This window comes from Leucoraja erinacea, chromosome 6 (genome assembly GCF_028641065.1).
Source record: "Leucoraja erinacea ecotype New England chromosome 6, Leri_hhj_1, whole genome shotgun sequence".
NCBI lineage: Eukaryota > Metazoa > Chordata > Chondrichthyes > Rajiformes > Rajidae > Leucoraja > Leucoraja erinaceus.
In genome coordinates this window covers 62,696,464-62,723,219 of record NC_073382.1, presented here as the reverse complement: position 1 = coordinate 62,723,219, position 26,756 = coordinate 62,696,464, and the positions used below count along the sequence as shown (strand labels likewise).

General features: G+C 39.2%; 1 protein-coding gene across 1 annotated transcript in view; it reads left to right on the top strand.

The window, feature by feature from the left end:
* Positions 1-25,957, top strand: part of LOC129698425 (disks large homolog 2-like) — a 633,990-nt gene extending 608,033 nt beyond the window's left edge. The window contains exons 22-25 of the mRNA XM_055637570.1: positions 3,897-4,069; positions 10,055-10,164; positions 21,204-21,295; positions 23,279-25,957. Of these exons, the coding sequence (XP_055493545.1) occupies positions 3,897-4,069; positions 10,055-10,164; positions 21,204-21,295; positions 23,279-23,385 (482 nt within the window). The 3' untranslated portion in view covers positions 23,386-25,957. The remainder of the gene's footprint in view (positions 1-3,896; positions 4,070-10,054; positions 10,165-21,203; positions 21,296-23,278) is intronic.
* Positions 25,958-26,756: the final 799 nt, after the last annotated feature.

Genomic DNA, 26,756 nt, shown 5'->3' with positions numbered 1-26,756 from the left:
AGGAGAAAAAATACAGATTCTGGAAAACCAAGACAAAAGCAGAAAATGCAGAAGCAACTTTGCAGATCAGGCAGCGACTATGCAGAGAGAAACGGTCAGCATTTGAGATTATTGACTTCGCTAGAATTGGAAAAAATGAGGAAGCAAGTGTGATTTAAACTGGAAATGTGGGTGGGCAGAGAGTACTGGTTTTTTTTGAGCTGCTGGCCAAATTCTCATTTTGATGAATAGGTATTAGTATTGCAGCAACATGGACTTGCCGGGACTTGAGGGCCTGAGCTATAGGGAGGGGTTGGGCAGGCTACAACTTTATTCCTTTGAGCGCATGAGGATGAGGGAGTGATCTTATAGAGGTTTACAAGATCATGAGGAGCATGTGTAAGGTAGATGCACCATGTTTTACTTCTGCTTGCCTATAGCGTGCACAGCCTAAAGTTGTAGGACAACGTTCTATTTGATCGGGGAGACTAAGCAGAGATTGGGCGATCTTTTCGCCGAACACCTCCGCTCAGTCCGCAATAACCTACCTGAACTCCCGGTGGCTCAGCACTTCAACTCCCCCTCCCATTCCCAATCCGACCTCTCTGTCCTGGGTCTCCTCCATTGCCAGAGTGAGCAACACCAGAAATTGGAGGAACAGCACCTCATATTCCGCCTGGGTTGCTTGCGTCCGGATGGCATGAATGTTGAATTCTCCCAGTTTTGCTAGCCCTTGCTGTCTCCTCCCCTTCCTTAACCCTCAAGCTGTCTCCTCCCATCTCCCCGCCCTCGGGCTCCTCCTCCTCCCTTTTTCCTTCCTTCTCCCCCCCACCCCCCATCAGTCTGAAGAAGGGCTTCGGCCCGAAACGTCGCCTATTTCCTTCGCTCCATAGATGCTGCTGCACCCGCTGAGTTTCTCCAGCATTTTTGTGTACCTTCTATTTGATCTTATTTGATTATGCATGCCGGGTTGATTGCATTCATCGAAACAGGGCAGACCACGTGAAGGTTGCAATCCTCCACCCCCCATGTTTTACTCATTGTTGGGGAGTCAAGAACCCGCGGACATAGATTTAAGGTGAGGGGGAAAGATATAATATTGATCTGAGGGGCAACATTTTCACACAATGGATGGTGGGTATATGGAATGAGCTGCCAGAGGAGTTAATTGAAGCGGATACTATGACAACATTTAAAAGACATTTGGGCAGGTACATGGAGGGAAAGGTTTGGAGCAATATGGACAAAATGCAGGTGGGTGGGACTGTGTAGATGGGGCACCTTGGTTGGCCTTTGCAAATTGGGTTAAAAGGCCTGTTCCCACACTGTTGGAAGATGCAGAATAGGTTTACTCGAATGCTGTTTAGATTAGAGATGCTTAGCCATAAGTAGAGATTGAACAAACTTGGATTGTTTTCTCTGGCATGTCAGAGGTTCAGGGGAGACCTGATAGAAGTATATAAAAGTATACATGGAGTGGCATAGATAAGGTAGACAGTCAGAGCCTTTTTCCCAGAGTGAAAATGTCAAAGACGAAGGTCAGAAGGAAAAAGTTTAAAGGAGACGCTCGGGGCAAGTTTTTTTACACAGGATGTGGTGGGTGCCTGGAACATGCTGCAAGGGGTGGTGGTGAATGCAAATGCAATAGTCAAGAGTGTTTTATTGAATTTAGTTTATTGTCACGTGTACCGAGATACAGTGAAAAGCTTTTGTTGCCTGCTAACCAGTCAGCGAAAAGACAATACATGATTACAATCGAGCCATCCACAGTGTACAAATACATGTTTAGTGAATAACATTTAGATCAAGTTGGGTGAACATGCTTGAGGAGTTATTTCACGTTGCTGATGAATCATCCACCCAACTAGCTAATATACGTATGGTGAGGGATTTCTAACATCTTTGCGAATGAATAATTACAAAGAAAGGAAAAATGTTTCTCCAGATCAGAATATTCTGTGACTTACAATATGCCCTCTAGATGTTAGAGTATTCAAATGATAGGTCAAGGTTCATCTTATGATGTTGACTAAAATTTAACAAGTGGCTGTTGTCCATGGACTGTTCAATGCATGTCCGGGTAATGTTAGACTGCCGTGAGTGCTCAGGGAGCTGGGTATCTGTTGATTACCATTTCTGGACACCAGGAACCTCTTAGAACTGCCTGATCAACCAATATCAAGAAAGGCTCAACCTATCCCAACTAGATCTTTGTGAGCCTTGACACAGAGGGTGGTGGGTATGTGGATTGAGCTGCCAGAGAAAGAGGTTGAAGCAGGTACTAAAGCAAAACTGACAGGTACATGGATAGGAATGGCTTAGAGGGATATGGGCCAAATGCAGCCAGGTGGAACTAGTATTGATGGGAAATCGTCATCATGGGCAAGTTGGGTCAAAGGGCCCATTTCCATGATGTATAACTCAATGACTATTCTTCAGAGGCAAACACTTTTGCATTATTACTAGTCATAAAATCCAGGTCAACCTGTGATAATAACATCCATATACCTTGGAAAGATATTTTCAAGAAATATCTATATTGAGAAATATTTATTCCACATTAGATTATTCCACATCAATTCATCGTGCTATTTTGCACCTCTTCAAAGTGAACTTGCACACTGTTGATGCTACTGCTTTATCGATAAAATAAAAATCCATAATGCTTTCATTCTCAGGCAAGTAAATGTTTCTTACTGCCTTTTCTTTGTTGTCGCAAAATTAGTATCCTTGGCGTTCATTATGCAAGATGGATTCTCATAAAATAAATGAAGGAATTTCAGAACTGAGCTGAGGTTGTTGGTTTATCAAAATGATTGAATTGCCAGGCTGCCAAATAGCAGTTACTAAATTAGCAGACATATTCAGTGGGCTGTCACTGCTTGTTAGGAGTCCACAGTCTGTGATAAATTTAGTGTGACACTTTTATGGGACTTAATTTTAACTCCATGCAGTTCACTGTGCAACAAGATCATGATGCCACAACATTGCTGAAGCAAGGTACAGTTTAGAAAGTTAGGACAGTAGATAATCAGGCAGATTTGCCCCAACTATGTTGCATCTCTTGGTTGGTAAGAGGTTCATAGAAAATAATGGCAGGGCACCAATAAAGAACTGAAAGTGAAATGGTAAAATGAAAATGTTAATGGTTATAAAATGCTTTGGCGGTGAGATAATCTCAAGCTTGTCTGCTTTTGAGACTAATTTTTAATAAATTGTAACCAGGGTACATAGTTTAATGTTTAAGAGGGAACTGCAGATGCTGGAGAATCGAAGGTTACACAAAAAAGCTGGAGAAACTCAGCGGGTGCAGCAGCATCTATGGAGCGAAGGAACCTTCCTTCGCTCCATAGATGCTGCTGCACCCGCTGAGTTTCTCCAGCTTTTTTGTGTAACCTACATAGTTTAATGGTTTGTTTAATAAAAAATATTCTGGTAATGGAATCATGTTGCTCTCTCAGAAGGTGTTCTCATTAACATACTGGGATCATACATAAATACTATTTCATTAAATAGATAAAAACATTCTAAGGTATAATTTACTACATATGCATTTACTACAGTGCTTGCCAGAAAATAGCAACTTCTGTGTGCATTAAGAAGCAGACTGTGTTTTGAAAGACTCCCTTTATGGTATTCAGTTATATCACCAATAAAGTTATTTCATAGATGATTTTATAAAGCTAATTTGAAGAAAAACCTTTCCTGTATTTTTGAATATGTACTCTGTATACTTCTTTCAAATTTGTGCATTTTAAACATAATACATCAGAAACTAAAATATGTAGCATGCTGTAGACCTTTTTTAGAACTTTTTTTTAGAACTAGACAAAGTTAGTTGATATAGCATTGATATATATTCAGGGAATCTGCTTTTAAAATCCCCAAATTACTTTGTTTCTTATTCTCTTATACAGATACCACAAGACCAAAGCGTGATTATGAAATGGACGGAAGAGACTATCACTTTGTTACTTGTAGAGATCAGATGGAAAAGGACATCCAAGAACACAAATTCATTGAAGCAGGACAATATAATGATAATCTATATGGAACTAGCGTCCAATCTGTAAAATATGTGGCTGAAAGGGTAAGTTGTTTCTTTTAATTTTTAAGAGAACAATATTCTGTGGTACATAATGTCAAGTTTGGTTGAAGATAAGAGAAACGGTACAGGTATTTGGAAAAAAAATGTTCAGGTCGAGTTGGGTGGAGACCCTTCTTCAGTCTGAACCAATCCTTCAGTCTCCAACCAATTCCTTTGCTCCAAAGATGCTGCCTAACCCGCTGAGATACTCCTATATTATTAGTCTGTGTTTTTTGGGCGCAGATCCATTTGTTTTGCTAATTATAGAAAACCCATTTATTTCTGACATGACTCTACATTCAGTCTGAAACAGTTTGGACTTTTGACTTTTGATTCTAGCATTCCATTTAGGCAATGCTAAGAGATCAGTTAAAAAAAAATAATCTGTCATTCTTAAATAATTTTTGTTCAAACTGCTTGCAAACATTTCAGAGATCAATCAAGGTTTTAAAATGTTCAAATTTCAGTACAATTGATTATCATATTTGACATACTAAAATAGATAATTGTTTCATATTAATTGCATTTCCTTCAGTTGTCACACATTTTAGTCTTAAAATAAAAACATATCAATCAAATATCCATGTTAAAAGAATCAAATTAATATTTTAATTAATTTTTACACCAAAATAAAACATTAATAAAGCAATAAAACACTAATAAAAAGACCAAATAAAATAAAACATCAGTAGACCTACAGAGTTGTTTTGTAATTTAAAATATGAAATGATTCAGCTATTTGTGCGATTGTCCAAAACCAAGGAGAACTCTCCCACCTTTGAATTTATGTGCTCTGCTCTTCACTAGCAAGTCATGTTTTCCTAAATGAATGAATTTATTGTAATTTTTCTATCTTATGGAAGGAGAATAAATAACAGCATCTCACTGTTTCAAATATAGACGACCAGCCATTTTTTAGAAGAGTAAGTATGTGGCAAAAATCACAGTTGTCGAAGACATGATGGAAACTTTATTTATACCCTGTACACAAACCTGTGTGTCAACAACAATATCACTAGGCCATATTTTACAATGGCACAGTGACATCAATTTCACTTACAGTGCCCACAATGACTCAATGGAAGTTTGTTCAACTGGAACCAGCTGTAGGTGCAGAATATAATATCTGGAATCTAGGTGCATGGGGAAAGTAATTTTATATCTACTCAACCAAACCAACTGAAGAGTTATTTATGAATCTAAATCATAGAGCATAATAATAAATAATACAAGAAAAGCCACACAGTGCTGGAGTAGCCCAGTGGGTAAGGTACCATCTCTGAAAAACCTGAATAGGCGTTGTTTCGGGTTGGGACCCTTCTGCAGAAAGAAAAATATGTACAGTAAAAGAGGCAGGATGAAAAAGTTTAAACTATTTTTAAATCCCCACCATCAATTAAAATCTGGCCAAGTGCTCCAAAAATTTGGAGTAGCCTTTTTGGGAGTGGCTGTGTAGGATTTCCATGTGGTCTGCTCCTCCTGCAAAATGTCAGAGATCAGGGAATCTCCAATATGCTCCACCCATACGTTCCTCCCTGGTCCCTCAGGTCAGCTGGTCAGCTGCTCCTGGAGGTACCGAGGTCTAATCGGAGGCTCAGAGGGGATAGAGCCTTCTCTGTTGCTGCTCCAGTGCTCTGGGACACCCTGCCGTTGCACATCAGACAGGCCCCCTCACTGTCCATCTTCAAATCCAGTGTTAAAACACATTTGTACTCCCTGGCTTTTGACCATGCCTGAGGCTTTGCTTCTGTTTTTATTCTTTTTAATGTTTCTTTATTTTACATGTCTTTTCCTACTATTTCTTTTGATTGTTATTATTGGTGTGTATTAACTTTTTTGTCAATGATTAGTGATGTATAGCACTTTGTTGCAACTATGATTGTTTTTAAAGTGCTCTATAAATAAAATTATTATTAATTATGATTATTAATATTCCCTGATGTTACTACTGACTACACCTGTGGGATGTGTGTCCAGCTGCAGCTCCTGACTGATAGTATGAGCTGGAGCTGGATGCACTAGGGATCATCTGGGAAGCTGAGAGCATCATTGATAGTAGTTTTAGTGAGGTGGTTACACTAAGGTACAAGCAAAATGTAGCTGGGTTCACATTGGGAAGGATTAAGGGTGTAGACAGGCTATACAGGAATCCCATGTGGCCATTTCCATCAATGTGTAAGAAATAACTGCAGATGCTGGTTTAAATCGAAGGTAGACACAAAATGCTGGAGTAACTTAGCGGGTGAGGCAGCATCTCTGGAGACCCAAAACGTTGCCAATTCCTTCTATTCAGAGATGCCACTTCCATCAATACGTATACCATTCTGGGTACTGTTTGGGGGAGGGATGACTGTCAGGAGAAAGCAGCAATGGCAACCAAGTTATGGCACCAAGATGGAGCAGAGAAGGGTAAAATCAGACAGGACTTTAGTAACAGGTGACTCGATATGTTTAGGGGAGAGACAGGAGATTCTGTGGCTGCAAATGGGACTCCAGGATTGTGCGTTCCTTTCCTGGTGTTTAAGGACAAGGATGTCTCTGATTGGCTGCAAAACATAATCAGGGCAAAAATGACGGGTAGAAATGGGATGATGACCTGCAGAGTGAATGCAGTGAGTTAGGCAAAAGGTTAAGAAGCAGGACCTTGAGGGTAGTAATCTCGAGATTTCCCCCAGTGCGACGTGCTAGTGAGGGGAAGAATAGGAAAAAAGAACAGGTGAATGCATGGCTGATGAATTGGTGCAGGGTCAGGGATTCTGGATGCAAGTGTCACAGGCAAGACAGAGGTGCAGGTAAAAGAGGAGGGCAGTTGTTTTATGATTAAGGAGAACATCACAACAGTAGTCCGAAATGACATTATTAGTAGTTCATCCAATGAAAGTGTATGGGTGAAACTGAGAAATAAAAAAGGGCATTAACTTATTGGGAGTGTACGGTAAGCCCCTAAATAGTTAATGGAAAATAGAAGACAAGTAGGCCAGGAGGTTGTAGACAGCTACTAGACTAATAGGATTGTCAAAGCAAGGGAGGGGAATTTAACTTTCCCAATATAGACTGGGACTGCCTTTGTGTAAAGGGCTTAAACAAGGTGGAAATGTCAAAAATGTGCAGGAAAGTTTCCTTCGGCAATATATAGAGGGCCGATCAAGGCGAAGCATGACCTGTAGTCAGGAAATTGTAAAGGAAGTGACTGACGTTTTTGTGCGTGAACGTGATGGCATCACCAACCACAGTTCTATTAGCTTTAAAATAGTTATGGATAAGGACAGGGCGGGCTGTCCTTCTAAAGTTCTGAATTGGGCCTAGGCCGACTTTGATGATGTTAGACATAAACTTAATCGTTAATTGCCGTAGTTGTTTGTGGGCAAACGGACATCTGAAAAGTGGAATGCTTTAAAATGGGAGGGTGAGTGTTCAAAGCGTATATGTGCCTGTTAATGTGAAGAGCAAAGCTGCTGGGAGAAGGAAGACTGGATGACTAAAGAAATTGAGGATCAGGTCTGGAAAAAGAAGGAGGCATGGACCGGGGTATTTGCAGCTGGGATCAAGTATATCACAAATTTGATTGAGTATTTTGAATAAGTAGCAAAGAAGTTTGATGAGGGCATAGCAGTTGACGTTATCTATTTGGACTTCAGAAAAGTTTTTGATAAAGTCGATGGAACGTTATGTTACACTTGTACAATACATTGGTGAGGCTGCATTTGGTGTATTCTGTTCTGTTTGGTCACCCTGCTATAAGAAGAATGTTATTAAGCTGGAAAGAGGACAGACAAGATTTACGAGAAAGTTGCCAAGACTCGAGGGCCTGAGCCATAGGGAGAGATTGGGAAGGCTAGGACTTTATTCCTTGGAATGCAGAAGACAGACGGGTGATCTTATTGAGGTGTATAAAATGATGATGGGAATTGATAGGGTGAATGCACGGAGTCTCTAACCCGAGGTAAGAGAATCAGAGGACATATGTTTATGGTGAGAGGAGAAAGATTTAATAGGAACCTGAAGGGCAACTATTTCACTTAGAGGGTGATGGGTATATTGAATGAGCTGCCAGAGGAGGTAATTGAGGCAGGTACCATAACAGCATTTAAAATACATTTTATGACATAATGACTAACATTTGGACAAATACATTAATAGGGTGAGGTTTAGAAGGATATGGGTCAACCACTGGCAAATAGGACTAGCTTAGATAGACGCTTAATTGGTACAGATGTGTTGAGCCAGGGCTTGTTATCATGCCTCTGAAAATGTGACTCCACACTTGTAAAAATTAATTTCATTAAATCAGTGAGATTGGACGTTGTTAAGGACCATCATGCATTAAATATACATTTATTCTGGGATGGCCAAGCTCTACTTTTTTCAGGTGAGTTTATCAAGAATATGGCTGAACGTTATTGAAATAATAGTGGTGTTCTTGATGCCAACTAAAATGATTGTTTTGCCACTCTAGTGATTCACCCGTCATTCCATCCTGATTAAGACATTTAACTGTAAATGTGCAATTGGTGAAAGTTCACCTAATTTATACTTGCAGGATGTCCTGCTGAATGTATTATTATTTCTACTGTAAAAGACAAATATTTTTATTTCAGCAGCACCAGTAAACAATCATTATTTTAATAAAACTATACTGTATATAGATTGATTCACTTAGTGGCCATTGGAGTAGAACTTAAACTACCCAAATATCTACTGTAACTTAATCAAAGGTATTGGTGCCTCTGAGTCAAGAGGTTCATGTCTCATACCAGGGAATTAACTGCAATATAGGTTCACACTCCAGAGTGCTACACCGTGTAATAGAGAAATGTTTGAAAGATCGAGGAATTGAGGGTCATGGGGAACTGGCACAGAAGAGGAGTTGAGACCAGCATGGATCTGCCATGATCATACTGAACTGCAGGGCAGGCTTGTAGCTAGTAACCTTCTTGGTGGCTTACCCCTGATACTGACCTTCCAAACTGATACAAAAATATCTTCTATTTCACTGTCGAAATAATAGTAGGTTTAACAGCACTTGGTGTAATTGAAGGTTATAATTTACTTGACAATGTTAATCTGGAACCCCATTGCTATGTTAAGTAGATGTAAACTATCAAATAAATATTTTGTAGAAGAGCAGGAGTTCTTCCTGGTGTCCTGGTACTTATCACTCAATCAATATCACTAAAGGGGCTGTCCCACTTGGACAACCTAATTGGCGAGTTTAGAAGAGTTTGAAAAAATGACATGTTGAAGACCTCCTTCGACTATGTTGAAGACCAGCTTCGACTAGCTACGACTATCTTCGGGAAAATTGGACACCGAATAATAGAGAGTGAAGACGACCTCCTCGACTATGATGAAGACTATCTACAACTACCTTTGACTACCTTCAACTATCTTTGACTACCCTCGATTACCTACGACTAACAGGCCAACCTACTACGACTAAACCAACGAGTAAAAAAATATCGATTTTTTTCCATGGCGACCTTTTTTTACTCGTGGGCATTTTTTAACATATTGAAAAAAACGCCACGACCTTGCTGAGGCCTCGAGTACGCGGAGACCACTCTCGAGCATGAAGGAGAGTTACGAAGACCTCCTACGACCTCGTGTCGACCATGCTGCGAGTATGAGTTGAGGGCAAACTCGCCAGAACTCGCGGATTAGGTCGCCCAAATGGGACAGGCCCTTAAAACAGCTTATAGGTTCATTATGCTGTTTGTGGAAGCACAAGAATCTGAGCATTTCCTACCTAAGTACAGCGTCTATACTTCAAAATGTATTACTTGGATACATCCCAAGGTTGTTAATGGTGCCAGTTTAATTCATCAATTACTTTAAATGAGCTACAAATTATTGTGCAAGTTAATCGTTTGTGTTTCTTACATTGAGGAATACCTATTATATAGTAGTTTAAGATTCTTCTTCAGTTCTTTGAACAATTTGTAAGATTTCTGTTTTCAGTATAATGTACTGTCTCCTTGTTTCTCTTAGGGCAAGCATTGCATACTTGATGTTTCAGGCAATGCCATAAGACGTTTACAACTTGCACAACTTTATCCCATTGCTATTTTTATCAAGCCCATGTCTGTGGATTCACTATTGTAAGTATTTTTTCTCATTGAGATTTGAGTTGCTGAAGATAAGATATTAAGTCAACCTAGATATGTTTGCTATTCCATGATATTTTATTCGTCTCTCAGAAGGGACCCTACATCACTGTGATTACTTAATTGGGTAACTGGGTAGTATCCTGTATTCAACTGACTATTGGCTAATTATTTAGTACTATTCGAGAACTCAGTGTGATCCGTTGAATTATTGTAGTTACCAGAAATTGATACCAATCAAACTCATATTTCATTTTCTATTAAGGTGATACCAACTTCACCCATACATACCACTCCTGCTGTCTTTCATTAGGTAATTGTAATGAGTACAAAGGACCTTGATAGTAATAACCCATCCAGCTATGGCAGGAGGAAGTCGGAAGATTGGTGGAGTTAAATCAAATGCATCTACCCATTGCAATGAGTTATGGTGGCAGGTTTTGTGGTATTTGAATTGATAGGAAACTTAAAGCCCTGTCCCACTCTCCAGAGTTACTCACAAATTCTCCCGAGTTTTCCCCTTGATTCAAACTCGGGGAATGTCCGTAGCCAGTCCGTAGGAGGCAGTCGGAGTCCGTAGATATTTCGTAGCGGCTCGTAATGCCAGCCGTAGGTACTCGGGGCATCAGGTGTTTTCAGCATGTTGAAAAATGTCCACGAGTAAAAAAAATAGCCCCGAGTACCTACGGCTGGCATCTACGAGTTTGAATCAAGGGGAAAACTCGGGAGAATTTGTGAGTAACTCGGGAAAGTGGGACAGGGGCTTTACTTAATATATATAAATTATTTTCCCATAATGCAGTTACAAGCCTGCTTTAAAGTGCTGGGCTAGTTTTCCAAGCACTGAGAAACACTCAAAAAATACACCATTCAACATCAACCCTGATCTCTGATCTCCACCACATTCACCTTCGTGTCCTCAGGTCACCTTCCCTGTGGCTCCCTCTCTGCCAAAGTGCATTTTCCTGGCAGAGCTTCCTCATGGTGACTTGGGTAGATCTATTTGCCGAAAGTCAACATGTAATTCCATATCATATTGTAGTTCTTTGATGATTAAAGGATTGAGGTTATTACAGACCAGGGAAGATGAAAATATACTTCAGCAAGGCCTTCAATAAAGTTCGGCATGGTGGACTACTCTGGAAGGTTAGATCAAATGGCGTGCAGTGTGAGCTAACTGACTGGATACACAATTGGCTTCATGGAAGGAAGCAGAGGGTGGTGGTGCAAGGTTGTTTTTTGGACTTGAGGCCTGTAACTAGTGGAGTGTGCCTCAGGAAAAGGGCCCATTGTTGTTTGTGTTCATAACAATGATTTGGATTAGAATGTAGAAGGCATGATTAGCAGATGACACTAAAGTAGGTGATACTAACTGTAGACAGTGAAAATGGATATCAAAAATTATAGCAGGATATTGAACATCGTGGCAAATGGGCTGACAATTAGCTAATAGAATATAACGCTGATAGTGTGAGGTGTTGCATTTTGTAAAGTCAAACTAGGGCAGAACTTTCACAGTAAATTATAGTGTTCTGGGGAGTGTTGTAGAGCAGAAGGATCCATGAGTACAGGTATATAGTTTCCTGAAAGTGGTGTCACAGGTAGATAGGGTTTTGGAAAAAGGCTTTTGGTACATAGGCCTTCATCTGCCAGGATATTGAGTAGAGAAGTTGGGAAGTTTTGTTACAGTTGTACAAGACATTGGTGTGGCCACATTTCGAGTATTGTGTTCTGTTGTGGTCACCCTTCACCATTAATGACCTAAGGAGGTCATTAAGCTGAAAAGAGTACAGAGAAGATTTATGACGATGTAACCAGAACTCTATGGTCTGAGCTATAGGGAGAGGTAGGGCAGGCTTAGACTTCATTCTTTCTAGTGATGGAGGCTGAGGGGTGATCTTATAGAATTGTACAAAATCATGCAGCAAATTGATAGGGTGAATTTAGTCTTTTTCCCAGGGTAGGCGAATCAAGAACCAATGGACATAGGTTTAAGATGAGAGCAGAAAGATTTGATGGGAACCTGAGGGGCAACATTAACTCAGAGGGTTACTGGTATTTGGAATGACCTGCCAGAGAAGGTAATGGAGGCAGGTACTATAACATAATTTAAAAGACACTTGGACAGATACATGGATAGGATAGGTGTGGAGGGATATGGACCAAAAACAGGCAAACCGGGACTACAGATGGGGCATCTTGGTCAACATGGGCAAGTTGGGCCAAAGGCCCTGTTGCCATCTTGTATGACTTTATATCATTGGCTGACCTCTGAGTTAGGTCACATATACATGTTCTCCAATGATTTATGGAAAGAAAAACAGTATACCATAGTCTTTGGCAATATGTATCAGTCATTTCAGTGGGAAAAGCTTTTCCCACTGAGAGTAGGGAAGATTCAAACAAGGGGACATGACATGAGAATTAAGGGACTGAAGTTTAGGGGTAACATGAGGGGGAACTTCTTTACTCAGAGAGTGGTAGCTGTGTGGAATGAGCTTCCAGTGAAGGTGGTGGAGGCAGGTTCGTTTTTATCATTAAAAATAAATTGGATAGTTATATGGATGGGAAGGGAATGGAGGGTTATGGTCTGAGCGCAGGTATATGGGACTAGGGGAGATTATGTGTTCGGCACGGACTAGAAGGGTCTATATGGCCTGTGTCCGTGCTGTAATTGTTATATGGTTATTATATGGTTATTTCCTAGCCCGCCGTGATGAAAACCCTATTTTGATTTGAGTTTCATAATTTTGAAATTGTAGCTCCATGAACCAGATCCTGAATAAACACATATCCACCCCAACCATCTGACTACGTAAAACATGTCTGCTGCTGCTTGTCCCCCGCAGCAGAATAAGCACTGGGCCTATTTAGCAATCTGAAAAACAACAAGGTTTTTCCACACCACTGCTCTGCCCTGAAGCGAGAGCCCCTCTCACTTGATGAAAATTAATGTCACTAAATCTTGAATTGGTGCAGTATACATTTGAATAACAAATTAATATAATGTTTCATCTGCTCAAAATTAGATAGAGAAAATTAGTTTCACATGTTATTTCTCCAGAATAAGATTATAATTAAAACATAATTTCAAATCACGCTATATGATTGAAAAATTCTCTTGTCTAATGTTGTCCCATTATTTTAATAAAGCCTTTTCAGTCCAGATGACACAAACCCTGTAAACAGATTGCACAACCTTGTGTCAGTGTAACTGGCTGTAGGCTGCTAATGATGCATGCAAACAAGAATCAATCTATCAGTATGCAGAAATACATTCTGGTTGAAGTCTTTATTTTGCTTAAAGTTTCATGGTGGTAGTGGTGATGCCCAAGGATACCATGGATCATTTATTTTATAATTAAAGCTTTACAGGTTTGTACCCATCCCAACATATTTAGTTTGCTTGTAGTTCTTCTGATGCGTGCACATTTATGGTACATCTGCATAGTTTTCTTAATTTATTATTTAAGGTATAATTTTTACTCAAAAATCATGGTGAATAGATATCTGCTTCATCAAGCACAAACATCCTTGTGTCACATTGAAAGCGGGCAATTTAAAACTTTCCCATTGCTGCATTTAGAAAAGTAATTGCATTATGACTCTAAACCCCAAATGGGACAATAAATGAGCACTGGTTTTCTTACTCATGCTTTGTTGGGGGAAGGAAGGGATGGGATTTAAATGACTGGTAATCCAATGACATAGCTCCTGTTTTTTAATTATTTACAAGTGACTGATAGTATAAGATCAAGCACAAAACACGATTGTCCTAAACCTTCCTGTAGTGGAGAAAATGCTCGTATCTATTCTTCGTTGTCTTTTCAATTGGTCTCTTAGTTTTGAGGATGATCAGTTTTATGGATTCTGACATGACAGATGAGGTCAATGTTGGTACCACAGGCTCTGCCACAGTTTGGGACGGAGGAGCATGATAGGTTTTTTTTTAAAAGGATACATCTAGCAAATAGATAAAGGGAACTCAGAAATGTGGTTTATTTAAACTTTCAGAAGTCCTTTGAAAAAGTGTTACATGTGAGGGGTTGAGTTGAGGATTGGTTAACATATGGAAAACAAACCGAAGAAATGAATTATTATTTTCAGGTTGAAAGCTAATATTTTGTAGGGTGTTGCAGGGATCAGTGCCGGGACTTGAATTTTTCACAATCTATCTACGTGATTTGGCTGAGAGGCCAAACTTATTCAAGTTCATCAAGTTATCAAACTTATTAATGGTACAAAGCTGGGTGGCAGAGTGAATTGTGAAGAGTGTGCAAAGAGACTTAAAGGGGATAAACATAGTGAGGCAAAGATATGGCAGATGGAAAATAATGTGCTAAAATATCAAATTATCTATTTTGGCAGAAAAAAAACACAAAGTAAGTAATTTTAAATAGTTAGAGATTGAGAGGTGTGTGTACAAAGAACATGCGTAGGTGTTTAAAATAGATAACTAGAAGTTAAGATGCAGATGTGGCAAGTAATTTGAAAGGCAATTGATATATTGTCCTTTATTGCAAGATGATTTGAGTACATGAGTTAAGACATCCAAATGCAATTATATGGAGCTCCTGTAAGAACACACCTGGAACACAGTGTACAGACCTTGCCTACTTGTGAAATTATTATTGGTGATAGGTGGGGGTGCAACAAAAGTTCACAAAATTGAATCCTGCTAATGAGAGGGTCGTCACAGGAGGATAAATTAAGTAGACTGAGCCTGTGTATTATTAAGTTTGGAGAGCTTACCTCATAGAAATGTCAAAATTTCTGCAAGACGTTAGGATAAATGCAGGGATGATGTTTACCCTGCCTGGGTGTCCAGAATCAGGGATCAGTTTTACTACAGAGCTGAGAAGAAATTTCATCATCTACAATGGAGTCAAATTGTAGCGTTTCCTATACAATACAGTTGGCAAGGCCCAATCACTGAGTATATTTAAGACAAATATTGATAGAATTTGGATATTAAGGAAGTAAAAGGACATGGGGTTATTGGGGGAAAGTATTATAGCGCAGACCTGCTTGAGCTCATACACCAACCAAGGCTTTCTACTGTTTGTGGCAGTGAATCATGCCATACACATTGGATTGCATTAACTATCAGTTCCATATCAGTTGTTGAATTGCAAATACATACATGAGCGGGTCACAGAAAATGAAAGTACGGGATTACTAGATATTTATATGGAATATGGAAAATCCTACTTTCTAAATTCATTTGCAGTGTTTATGTTGGCTTTGCTTTTATTGTAGTATCATAGACAGGTCAGTACTATCCTGATCAGACATAGTGGGAAGGTGAAGTGTAGAACTGTCTGGTTTCTCAGTCTAGTAAGTTGTTCATGTGCAGATCAAGCTGAAACAGGCTCACATGATAGCCTCCCTCCACTGTTCCTCTTCCTACATCTCTTCCTCTTTTTTCTCCTGCTTTTCAGCTGGCCATCATACAGCTGCCAGCAAGGATCGTTCCTTCATCAGGGCAGGGATGTATAATGCAGCGCAACATGGATCTTGAAGTTGCTTTTGTGAGCACTTCAGGACTTCTCTGCAGTTACTCAAGGATGGAAGCATTGACCTATCTCGCCAGTTACCTTTTCTGTCACATTTCAAGTTGCAGCATAGCTTATTTTGGATGCATACATCTCGGATGTGTCGATCTTGCTCGCTAGTTTTCTCATTGGTAATGTCATGCACGCAGAACTTGCTTTACCTTATAGCTTCCATTTGGTTTGTAGTGGATTAAATGCACAATGAGCCTCCACAGAATGAAGGCTTCATGATCAGTGCTTGGTTACTGTACTATGCAATGACTTACATAATGGAGGTTTCTCATTGGGCTGCGATAGTTCAAATTTAATACTCCCTGATCATTATGCATGTGTCAATGTACACTGCATCATGTGGAAACTTGTAGTACTTTCAAAGCAGTGTGATCAATTTGTATTCTTCTAAATGGCAAAAGTAAATGAAATCTTGTCAGCTCTCTTTGCATACAGAACAGCATAGGACATCATTTATGCAGAAGATAGACACAAAATACTGGAGTAACTCAGCGGGACAGGAGTGAAGGAATGGGTGACGTTTCAGGTCGAGACGCTAAGGGTCTGAAGAAGGGTCTCACCCCGAAACAACACCCATTCCTTCTCTCCAGTGATGCTGCCTGTCCCACTGAGTTACTCCAGCATTTGGTGTCTATCTTCATTTTAAAGCATCATCTGCAGTTCCTTCCTACACATCCTTTATGCAACTGCAGATGGCAAACTGTAAAATGTTGCAAATGTCTCCTACGTCATCTAGCCAAAATCACATCGAGCAATGATAACCTTGCTCTGCTTCAAACTTACGGTTGAAACAGGAGCAGGATGTTAATTTCATGAAGATGTCTTTTCTGGAGTGTAGACTTCTCACACGCTGATCCTCACTTAGGTTCAGATAGGAGCATTGCTTCTTGAACATCTGAGGTGGATATGATCTCTTGTTGAGTGCCCCTTTGCTTCTCCTCCCTCTATTCATCTTTACTCTCTGCAGGCTTTCGATTCACTCTCCCATATCTGAAATTATTTGAAAATTATTTTAAATAGTGTTATAAAGTGGTAGAAAGTGGATTGTAATGTGGTTTCCCAACCTTTTGTTTGAGATGCCCAGACAAATTTACATTTTCAACGAAACATGAAAACCATAGTTGTACAAATTTGTACATATGTGCAGGAAATGGCCAGTTGGTCCACCACGCCTGCCTCAGAAAACAATGGCGTCCTTTCTAACATATCCTTTTAACTCCACTGTCTTTGTCCCCACCCCTTTACCCCACTCATTCCTCATTGATCATGTGCACTATTCTCCTGACATTACTTGATTTAAAGCTGACTTTTTCTTGAGTGAAACATGATGGAAACCATTTGTGGGTCACTTCACATCATTCTGGAAATTCATCTAGGCACTTCCCAGAGTAGTTCACCCTTTTTTTAAAATAAATCAGAAAATGTCAACTGGGAATACAAACTAGGAAATAACAAAAGATGAAATGCTATGAGAGAAGGAGAGGAAGTTCAAGATTCAACTCAAGAGAGTTTATTGTCATGTGTCCCAGATAGGACAATGAAATCCTTGCTTTGCTTCAGCACAACAGAATATAGTAGGCATAAATAAATACATAACAGATCAGTGTGACCATATACTATTGAATATATATATACACACATAAATAATCAGATAAAGTGCAATGGGCTATTAATGTTAAGAGTTTTGTTTGAGTTGAGTTTAGTAGCCTGATGTCTGTAGGGAAGGAGCAATTCCTGAACCTGGATGTTGCAGATTTCAGGCTCCTGTACCTTCTACCTGAAGGCAGCGGGGAGATGAGTGAGTGGCCAGGATGGAGTGGATCCTTGATGATGCTGGCAGTCTTTATGAGGCAGCGACTGCGATAGATCCCCTCGATGGTAGGGAGGTCAGAGCCGATGATGGACTGGGCAGTGTTTACAACTTTTTGCAGTCTTTTCCGCTCCTGGGCGCTCAAGTGCGCCTGTAGAGGTTGGAGAGAGTCCTCCTTGACATACTGACTCTCCGTAATCTTCTCATGAAGTAGAGGCGCTGATGTGCTTTCTTTATAATTGCATCAGTGTTCTTGGACCAGGAGAGATCTTCAGAGATATGCACGCCCAGGAATTTGAAGCTCTTGACCCTCTTCACCATCGACCCGTTGATATAAACGGGACTATTTGTCCCCATCCTACCCCTTCCAAAGTCCACAATCAGTTCCTTGGTTTTGCTGGTGTTGAGAGCCAGGTTATTATGCTGGCACCATTTGGTCAAATGGTCGATCTCACTTCTATACTCTGACTCATCTCCATCAGTGATACGTCCCACAACAGTGGTGTCGTCAGCGAACTTAATGATGGAGTTCCAACTATGACAGGCTACACAGTCATGAATATAGAGTGAGTACATCAGGGGGCTGAGCACGCAGCCTTGAGGTGCTCCCCTGCTGATTGTTATCGAGGCTGACACATTTCCACCAATACGGACAGACTGGTCTGTGAATGAGAAAGTCGAGGATCCAATTGCAGAGGGATGTGCAGAGACCCAGTTCTGAGAGTTTGGTAACCAGCTTGGAAGAGATGATTGTATTAAATGCCGAGCTGTGGTCAATGAATAACAGCCTGACAGATGAGTTTTTGTTATCCAAGTGGTCCAGAGCAGAGTGGAGAACCAGCGAGATCGCATCCACCGTTGATCTGTTGTGGCGGTAAGCGAACTGCAGTGGGTCCAGGTTTTTGTCGAGGTAGGAGTTGATTTGCGCCATGATCAACCTCTCAAAGCACTTCATCACCACCGACGTTCATGCCACTGGTCGATAGTCATTGAGGCACGTCACCTAGGGCACCGGTATAATTGATGACCTTTTAAAGCAGGTGGGAATCTCAGACCTCAGAAGTGAGAGGTTGAAAATGTCCGTAAAAACTCCAGCCAGTTGGTCCGCACAAGTTTTTAGAACATGACCGGGTATGCCATCAGGTCCAGGTGCTTTTCGAGGATTCACCCCTCTGAAGAATTTTCTGACATCGACTTCTATGACTGTGACCGAAATACCATCAGAATGGGGGCAGAATGGGGGATCGGGAAGGCACATCAGTATTCTCCCTATCAAAGTGTGCGTAAAACGCATTGAGCTCGTCAGGGAGTGATGTTTCGCAGACATGTGTGCTGCCTCCTGATTTCGCCTTGTAGGAGGTCATTGAATTCAGGTCCCGCCACAGCTGCCGAATATCCATCTCATCTTCGAGCTTGGAGCAGAAATCCTTTTTGACCTTTTTGATGGCCTTACCAAGGTCGTATCTGGACTTCTTGTAGTCCTTGGAATCTTCAGACATGAATGTCCGTTGTCTGGACTTCAGAAGAGTGTGGATCTCATAGTTCATCCAAGGCTTCTGATTGGGAAACACTTGTAAGGTTTTTGTTGGGATGCAGTCCTCCACACATTTCTTTATGAAGTCTGTAACGACTGTGGCGTATTCATTCAGGTCTGTTGCCGAGTCGCTGAACATTACCCAGTCTACAGACCCCAAACAGTCCTAGAGTTGTTCCTCTGGCAACCCCGACCAGCTCTGTACCGTCCTCACCTCTAGGGGTGCGCTCTTTAATTGCTGCCTGTATGGTCAGATTTACTGAAGTGAAGGCGAGGGATAGAACGATAGGCATCCATTATGGTGGTGTAGCAGTGGTCGAGGGTGTTTGATCCTCTGGTGCAGCAGGAGACATGTTGGTGGAAGTTAGGGAGTGATTTCTTGATGTTTGCTTTGTTGAAGTCTCCAGCTATGGTGGTAAATGCCTCTGGGTAAGACGTCTGGTGTTTGTTGACCACGGTGTGCAGCTCCTCCAGTGCCAGACGGATGTCTGCCTGGGGTGGGATGTAGACCACGGTCAGGATGATGGAGGTGAATTCCCTCGGTAGGTAGAAGGGACGGCACTTCACCGCCAGATGTTCGAGGTGTGGAGAGCAGGAGTTGGATAGGACTGCCACGTCTGAGCACCACGCAGAGTTGTCGCAGGAAGTAATTGAACAAAAAGATTTTCAGGTGTAGAAACTAGTCCTCTGTTCCCTGTACTAAATTTGCAAGATTATAATGACTGCCCTTTATATTCTGCTTCTGAAATATGTCACCATTGACTTCCAACAAACCAAATGTCATGTTCACAGTGCACTATAGGAATTTGCATTGGACACTTGCCCAAACTGTTTGTTACCCATTGTCTTTGCCCAGGTGAAATTAGTGGTGGAAACAAAGACTACAAAATAGGCTGCTTTATGCAGATGTATTTTCTTTTATATAGAACATCAACAGTTGAGGAAAATCAGTTCAGATTCTGAAATGAAGTATCCATCATAGCAAAGATGATATCTTGTAATTGAGATAGTGATTTAAAATCCCAATTCAAATTGATGAATAATTGCTTTGAAATCTTACTCCACAGCTTCCAACAGATAATTTGAATACTTTTGAATATATATACCCTAGATTATTGTGTTCAAGAAGGAACTGCAGATGCTGGAAGATCGAAGGTACACAAAAATGCTGGAGAAACTCAGCGGGTGCAGCAGCATCTATGGAGCGAAGGAAATGGGCTACGTTTCGGGCCGAAACCCCTTCAGACTGATCAGTCTGAAGAAGGGTTTTGGCCCGAAACGTCGTTTATTTCCTTCGCTCCATAGATGCTGCTGCACCCGCTGAGTTTCTCCAGCATTTTTGTGTACCCTAGATTATTGCATTACTTAATTAAATGGAAGATAAATTAATCCCACCCACTCCCCTAAAAAAGGTCTGTAGGAGGGTCTCGACCCGAAACGTCACCCATTCCTTCTCTCCATAGATGCTGCCTGTCCCGCTTTAGTTCCTCCAGCATTTTGAGTCTAACTTCAATTTAAACCAGCATCTGCAGTTCTTTCCTATAAATTAATCAGTTCATTTTCAAGAGCTGAATCAGAGACCATTACTGTTACATGGTAAAAACAAAACAGCACATTTTGCTTGAATTTATCCTTTCGTTTTTCCTAACAATGATAAAACAAAATGTCCCCAAGGTTTTGTGGAGCTGTAATCTTACTCCTGACTTTAATTAAGATAGTATCAAAAAAAACATTAATTGTCTGTTTCCAAGATACCAACAAACTTTCATGTATTAATCCCAATATAAATAGCTGGCACAGATGTAATCAGATGCATGGGTTCCTTCTGTATCATATTTTCGATGATAATATCTTTTTGCAAAATTTATAACATCTGTCATATGCTGTTTTGCGTGACATTAAGAAATGCTTTGATTACCACTATGAAATCATGATATGACCCTGCCACATATGGTTGGTCTTTTCACACAGTTGACAGTTTATTAAAATTTTCTTCATTTTTACTTTATGACTTTTTTTCTACGATATCCATATTCTATATTATCGATATTCTACGATATCCGTCAAAGATTACCCAGTAATATTGTATTAAATGTGATGTATTCATTTTTTTTTAATGCAGGGAAATGAATAAACGCCTGACAGAAGAGCAAGGCAAAAAGACATTTGAAAGAGCTTTAAAACTAGAACAGGAATTTGGAGAACATTTTACAGGTATGTAATTAAATATTAAAATTACCAAGTTGGTGCAGAACCTGTTCAGAAATGTCATTAATCGATTTTTACTGTCAATAATATCCAGGTGATTATCAGAAGTAAAAACAAAAAATACTGGAAATACTGAGCATCTTGTGCAGTATCGATGGAGAGAGAAACATTACTGGTTGGTAACCATTCATCAGAACTAGAAAACTAGGAGAGAAAGTGAGATTTAAGTTGAAGAGGAGGGTAAAGATGGCGAAAACACAGGGAATGGCAAGATTTCAGCATCCACAGTCTCTTGTGTTGGAACAAGCATTCATCACCCTTTCATAAACTTCTGACATCCAGATAATCTTGGTCTCCATCATAATCACCAATATTTCTATGACTGTACCCATCTACTTTCATGTATTCATCCCAATATAAATAGCTGGCACTGATGTAATCAGATACATGGGTTCCTTCTGTATCATATTTTCGATGATAATATCTTTTTGCAAAATTTAGAACATCTATCATATGCTGTTTTGCGTGACATTAAGAAATGCTTTGATTACCACTATGAAATCATGATATGACCCTGCTTCAGCTTAGAGCACTTTTGTTGTATTAGTTTCCCAGTACTGATGAAAGGTCATAGACCTAAAATATTAACTCCATGCCTTTCTCCAAAGACGCTAGCTGCCCTGCTCAGAATATTCAGCATTTTCTTCTTTTATTTCATATTTCCAGCACCGACAGTTTTGGCTTTTTTTTGGCTTTGTTGTTTTTTGTGGAAGGGATGACAACTATCACTAGATTTTTATGGTAATAATTTCTGAGATGTTTGGACCAGCTGAATGTAAATGTGGATTTTAAATATGCTTTTTTTTGCATAATAAAATTAATTAAAATATATTTGAACAAACAATTTACAGGTTATCATGCAAGTATTTTGTTTTATACTATATTAAATCCAATTAAGTGCAGTGCTTTCTTTTGATAAGTATTAGTTTTAACCTGGAAACTATGTCACTATTGTCATTGTTATAATGTAATATAATACTCAAAAAACGTTCAAAAAGTAAGTTAACTCCTTTACAGCATCTCACATGTGACTAATTGCTACCATTCGTAGAATTTGAAAAAGTTTATTATAATTAACAATAATATTGAACAACTCAGACTTTTAAGCAAGTTTCTAAACAGCCCAGTATGAAAGCACATGAATAGACTACAAACCAGAATAATGTAAATAAAAGTAGTACGTTTAATATCAATAAACTGACTAACGTTTAAGTAGAATGAGTGGTGCAATATTTCATATGGAAGTGTAATTTTACCTCTCAGTTGAATATAGCAGGTTTTATAGCATTCGTAAAATATGAATTGTCTCAATATCTTATATTCTATTGCCTTCAAATGACAAACAGCATTTCTGGTCAGTTATTTTTGTTGTTGTATGTTTGTGCATTACCACACCAAATTAAGTTTCTTATATTTGCAGCATTTTGGGTTTTCCTAGACTCCTGGAAGGTATTACATAAATGGGAATTATTGGTTGAACAATAATAATATTTAACTAATAGATTGATACTTAATACTTTAAGATAAATGTTTCCAAGAGAGGTTTGATCTGCCTTGTTTGATTACAACTCCGAAACCTGGGTCTGTTTGAAGTTCAATTCTACAATTCTATGTTCCCTAAAGGCAGTGGAGACAGGATCAATTAAATTGTCAAAATTAAGAATGGCAGATATCTATTGGGCATTGACATCAAGTGGTAAGGATCTGTGCTGAGCAAATAGAGTTCAGATATTGATCAATCATAGTTGAACTGAATGAGGGTGCACTCCCAACGACTATCTTCCACTCTTTATGTTATTTCTGTTATTAACTAATAACGGAATAATGAAGAATGGCCCATTCTTGAAGTATATTTACAAAGTTGAAAATTAAGACAAACTATCACAATGACTGGATGAACATTAATTCTTGTTGTATTTAAACCCTCAGCAATAGTACAAGGAGAAAACTTGGAATCAATTTACGACCAGTGCAAACTAGCTATTGAGGAACAGGCGGGCCCGTTCATCTGGGTTCCCTCAAAGGAGAAATTGTGAATCAGCCACGGATGTGAAGCTGGCCAGAACACCTGTTCAGATTTTGACTTTTTTGGGTTTTAATTACATTTTCATCTTTATCCATGTGCACAATCATGAATGTACTTTTGAGTTAGAAGCTCAATAGGACGTTTCTACACAGTTCGGAACTGTGTTCACAGGTGGAAGGGTTTGAATGGGGCAAGGGCATGCAAAAGGCAGGCAAGTCAATGTTTGGCAAAAAAACAAGGGATTCTGGAATATCATGGATGATCATACAGCATTAGCATATCTAAGCCATAAGTGTATTACATTCTTGCATAGGTTTCACCCTTATTATAACTAAATAGGCAAAGCAGGGACTCTTGTACTTAGTCTTATTCTCTGACAGAGAAGTGCCCAGCTTTTCAACATCCACAAGCCTTTGTGCACTTATGATTGCTAAGCTTCAGATTTTATAACTATGCAGATAGAATTCATCACATAATTTTATATAAACACTTTTTTGCCGAGACTAAACATTATATAAAGATGAACTCGCATCTATGAAATCCAAATTAAAAGTATGTTCAAGTATCTAACACATTTTCGAATGTGTCTAATTTGACAACTGGTTAAAATCAAAATAAACTTCAAAACTTATATTATACATTTTAATATTTTTATTCAGTAGTTGTTGAAATAATAATTTATAGTAAAGAATATATAATACTGTAAATTGCAAGGTCTATTGTTTATGTTCCGTGACTGGAGATATAATTATGAGGAGATATAGGAATGAGGGCAATTTGTGATTAATTTTATGGAGTAAAGTCTAAATGAACAGAAAATCAACTGATTTGTGTAAATTCACTGCCATCTCCAACTGTTGCCAGTGAAAATTCACTTAATTTATTTTCCTTATGTAGTAAGCATGCAGCGTGGAATTTTATCCTCCTATTAGTCAATGTTAATTTATGTGCTCTGCATTATCGTTTAAATATTAAGAACTGTGGCTAAGTACAATCAAAACGTCATATCCTATGTAGCCATAGCTATGTTTTATTACTTTAATTTAATCTAATTTATTATTTGGTATTTGGTTCTGCGCTTTATGGCTGTTTATACTTGAAAGCGGCTATTGCAAATCTTCAAAACTTACCCTATATCTTTTTTTTAAGCTAGAATTTAATTTTCTGTAATATTGAGTGATTTGTACTGTACAGACCGATGTATTTAAAGTGCACTGTATGGTTATGCTTGTCCTGTACTGGTTTGATCATGGTTAAATACAGCTTTAGCCTATAGTACAAATTTAAAATACTCCATAGCTATTACAGGTGCAATAAGCAGTGGATTTTAAACTCTTGAATGCTCTTATCTATTTTACCATCTCCCTTTATTTGACCTTTAGGGTGCCCTCTCTGCTCTTACCAACATGCATTCTCAGGATAGTTACTGGGAGAATATTTCTGGGGGTTAGGGAGGGTAAATGGGTATGGAATAAACAAACTGACCCATCAGTGAAGCTTTCAATTCAATTTGACCAGCTACTTGCAGAACATTTATTAATTATTTGTCCATAATGTTAGAATTCTCAGGAGTTAATCTTACAGCATTTGGGTCCTGCAGATCTTGACTTTAAGCTCCTATGGAGTTCCATCTTTTCCACCAGTATATATGTGAGCTAATTATCCAAAAATCTCCAAAGCAAAGCTTCATATTTATTGTGTTTGTAGTGTTAATTTATTTATAGGATTAACTAATATACTTTTGCATTAGTTGTTAAAAATTTGCAATATAGTTTGTATTTTTGACCTTCATCACCTGGACTTTATATGGAATGACCAATATGCCATTGTCCCCTTTATATGATCTTAAATTAATCTATTCAAGGAAGGGAGAAGATTCATGGAGTACAAGTTTGATTGTGATGGGAATCTCAGAGATCCTATATATATATTTTTACAAGGAGTAAAATTGTATGCCTCTACGTTTTTTAAAAGCCTGAATGAAAGTACTCCAAATATTCCTTTGTGTCAAATTCTGGGAACTTGAAAGGGTTTGGATCTATTGGTTTTATCATAATTAAATAACCAGAGGAATTTAATGCTTTTGCACATATTGTAATTTTATGCTGAAAAGTAATATAACCAGAGGGACAGTCTTTGTTTCAAAACATGCAGATTTCTCCCTGAAACTACACTACCTATTGTAGTTGGATGAAACTGAAGAAGAAGCTCCACTGCTGGACCACACTTACAGTTGCCTGTATAAAGGATTTTACAATACAGATTAGTTACCTATTGATTGTACATAATCAATTCTATCCATTCCGTTTGTGTAAAAGAATAAAGAATTTAGTTGTACATTTAACAATATAAATAAGTACTCATGTTTGTTTATGTTTTAAAAATTAAAGTATTGTTTATGGCACATAAACTCGCTCTTGTATAAACTGCAATTGATCATGCTCCATGTTTTTAAATCGCATTTTGGCTGCACTATTTCACAATGAACCTGCAAAATCTTAGTTCAATAAAGCCACTTCTCTGTATCATGCTATGTGCATATTTAGTTCTGATGTGCTGCACTGTTAATTATCTGCCTGCCTTTCCTACTTTAAATATTGTGACACAAGGAGGTTCACTAACTATGACCTGGATGAATCTCAGCAAGTTGGATGTTTACATTTTATTTGTAAACTTTTCCAAAATTCACACATAGTGCTTTCTTTGAACCTCATCCCAATGATTATTGGGATAATAATAATTTTATACATTATATGATTAATTTTCTGCTGCAAGTATATTATCTATCTATATATAAAACTCTCGCCCCATCCGACCGCCTGCCGTACGGCGCCCTTCCTGCCTTTCGATTCGTTCCCGCCGTGCTATGTCACAATGCCCGATGCTCGCGGACGTCCAATCGCGATGCCCGACGCTCGCAGACGTCCAATCGGAATGGATCCATTTGCATGTACGGCTTCCGGCCGCATTTCTTCCTTTGATTTCCTGCAACTCCGAAATCAGACGCAGAATCGCCGACATATTTTCCATTTCGGTAGAGATTTCACTTTTCTTTCTAAGTATCCGCTCCTCATTACATTTCGTCGTGTTTAAGTACACTTTTTTAATCAAATCCTTCACCCCCCCCTCACCTCAATATTTCAAAAATAAACTGGCTTCTCACCCATAGAAGCAGCACCAGCCCCAGCCCCTGGTGAACGTTCCATCGTGTGATGTCACAATGCCTGATGCTCACAGATGTCCAATCGGAATGGATCCATTTACATATGCCTTTGCAGGAGCCCAGCCCATGGTGAACGTTCCATCGTGTGATGTCACAATGCCCAATACTCAAATACATTGCTGCCATAGAGAACGCTCAGAGATTATTCGAATTCTTCA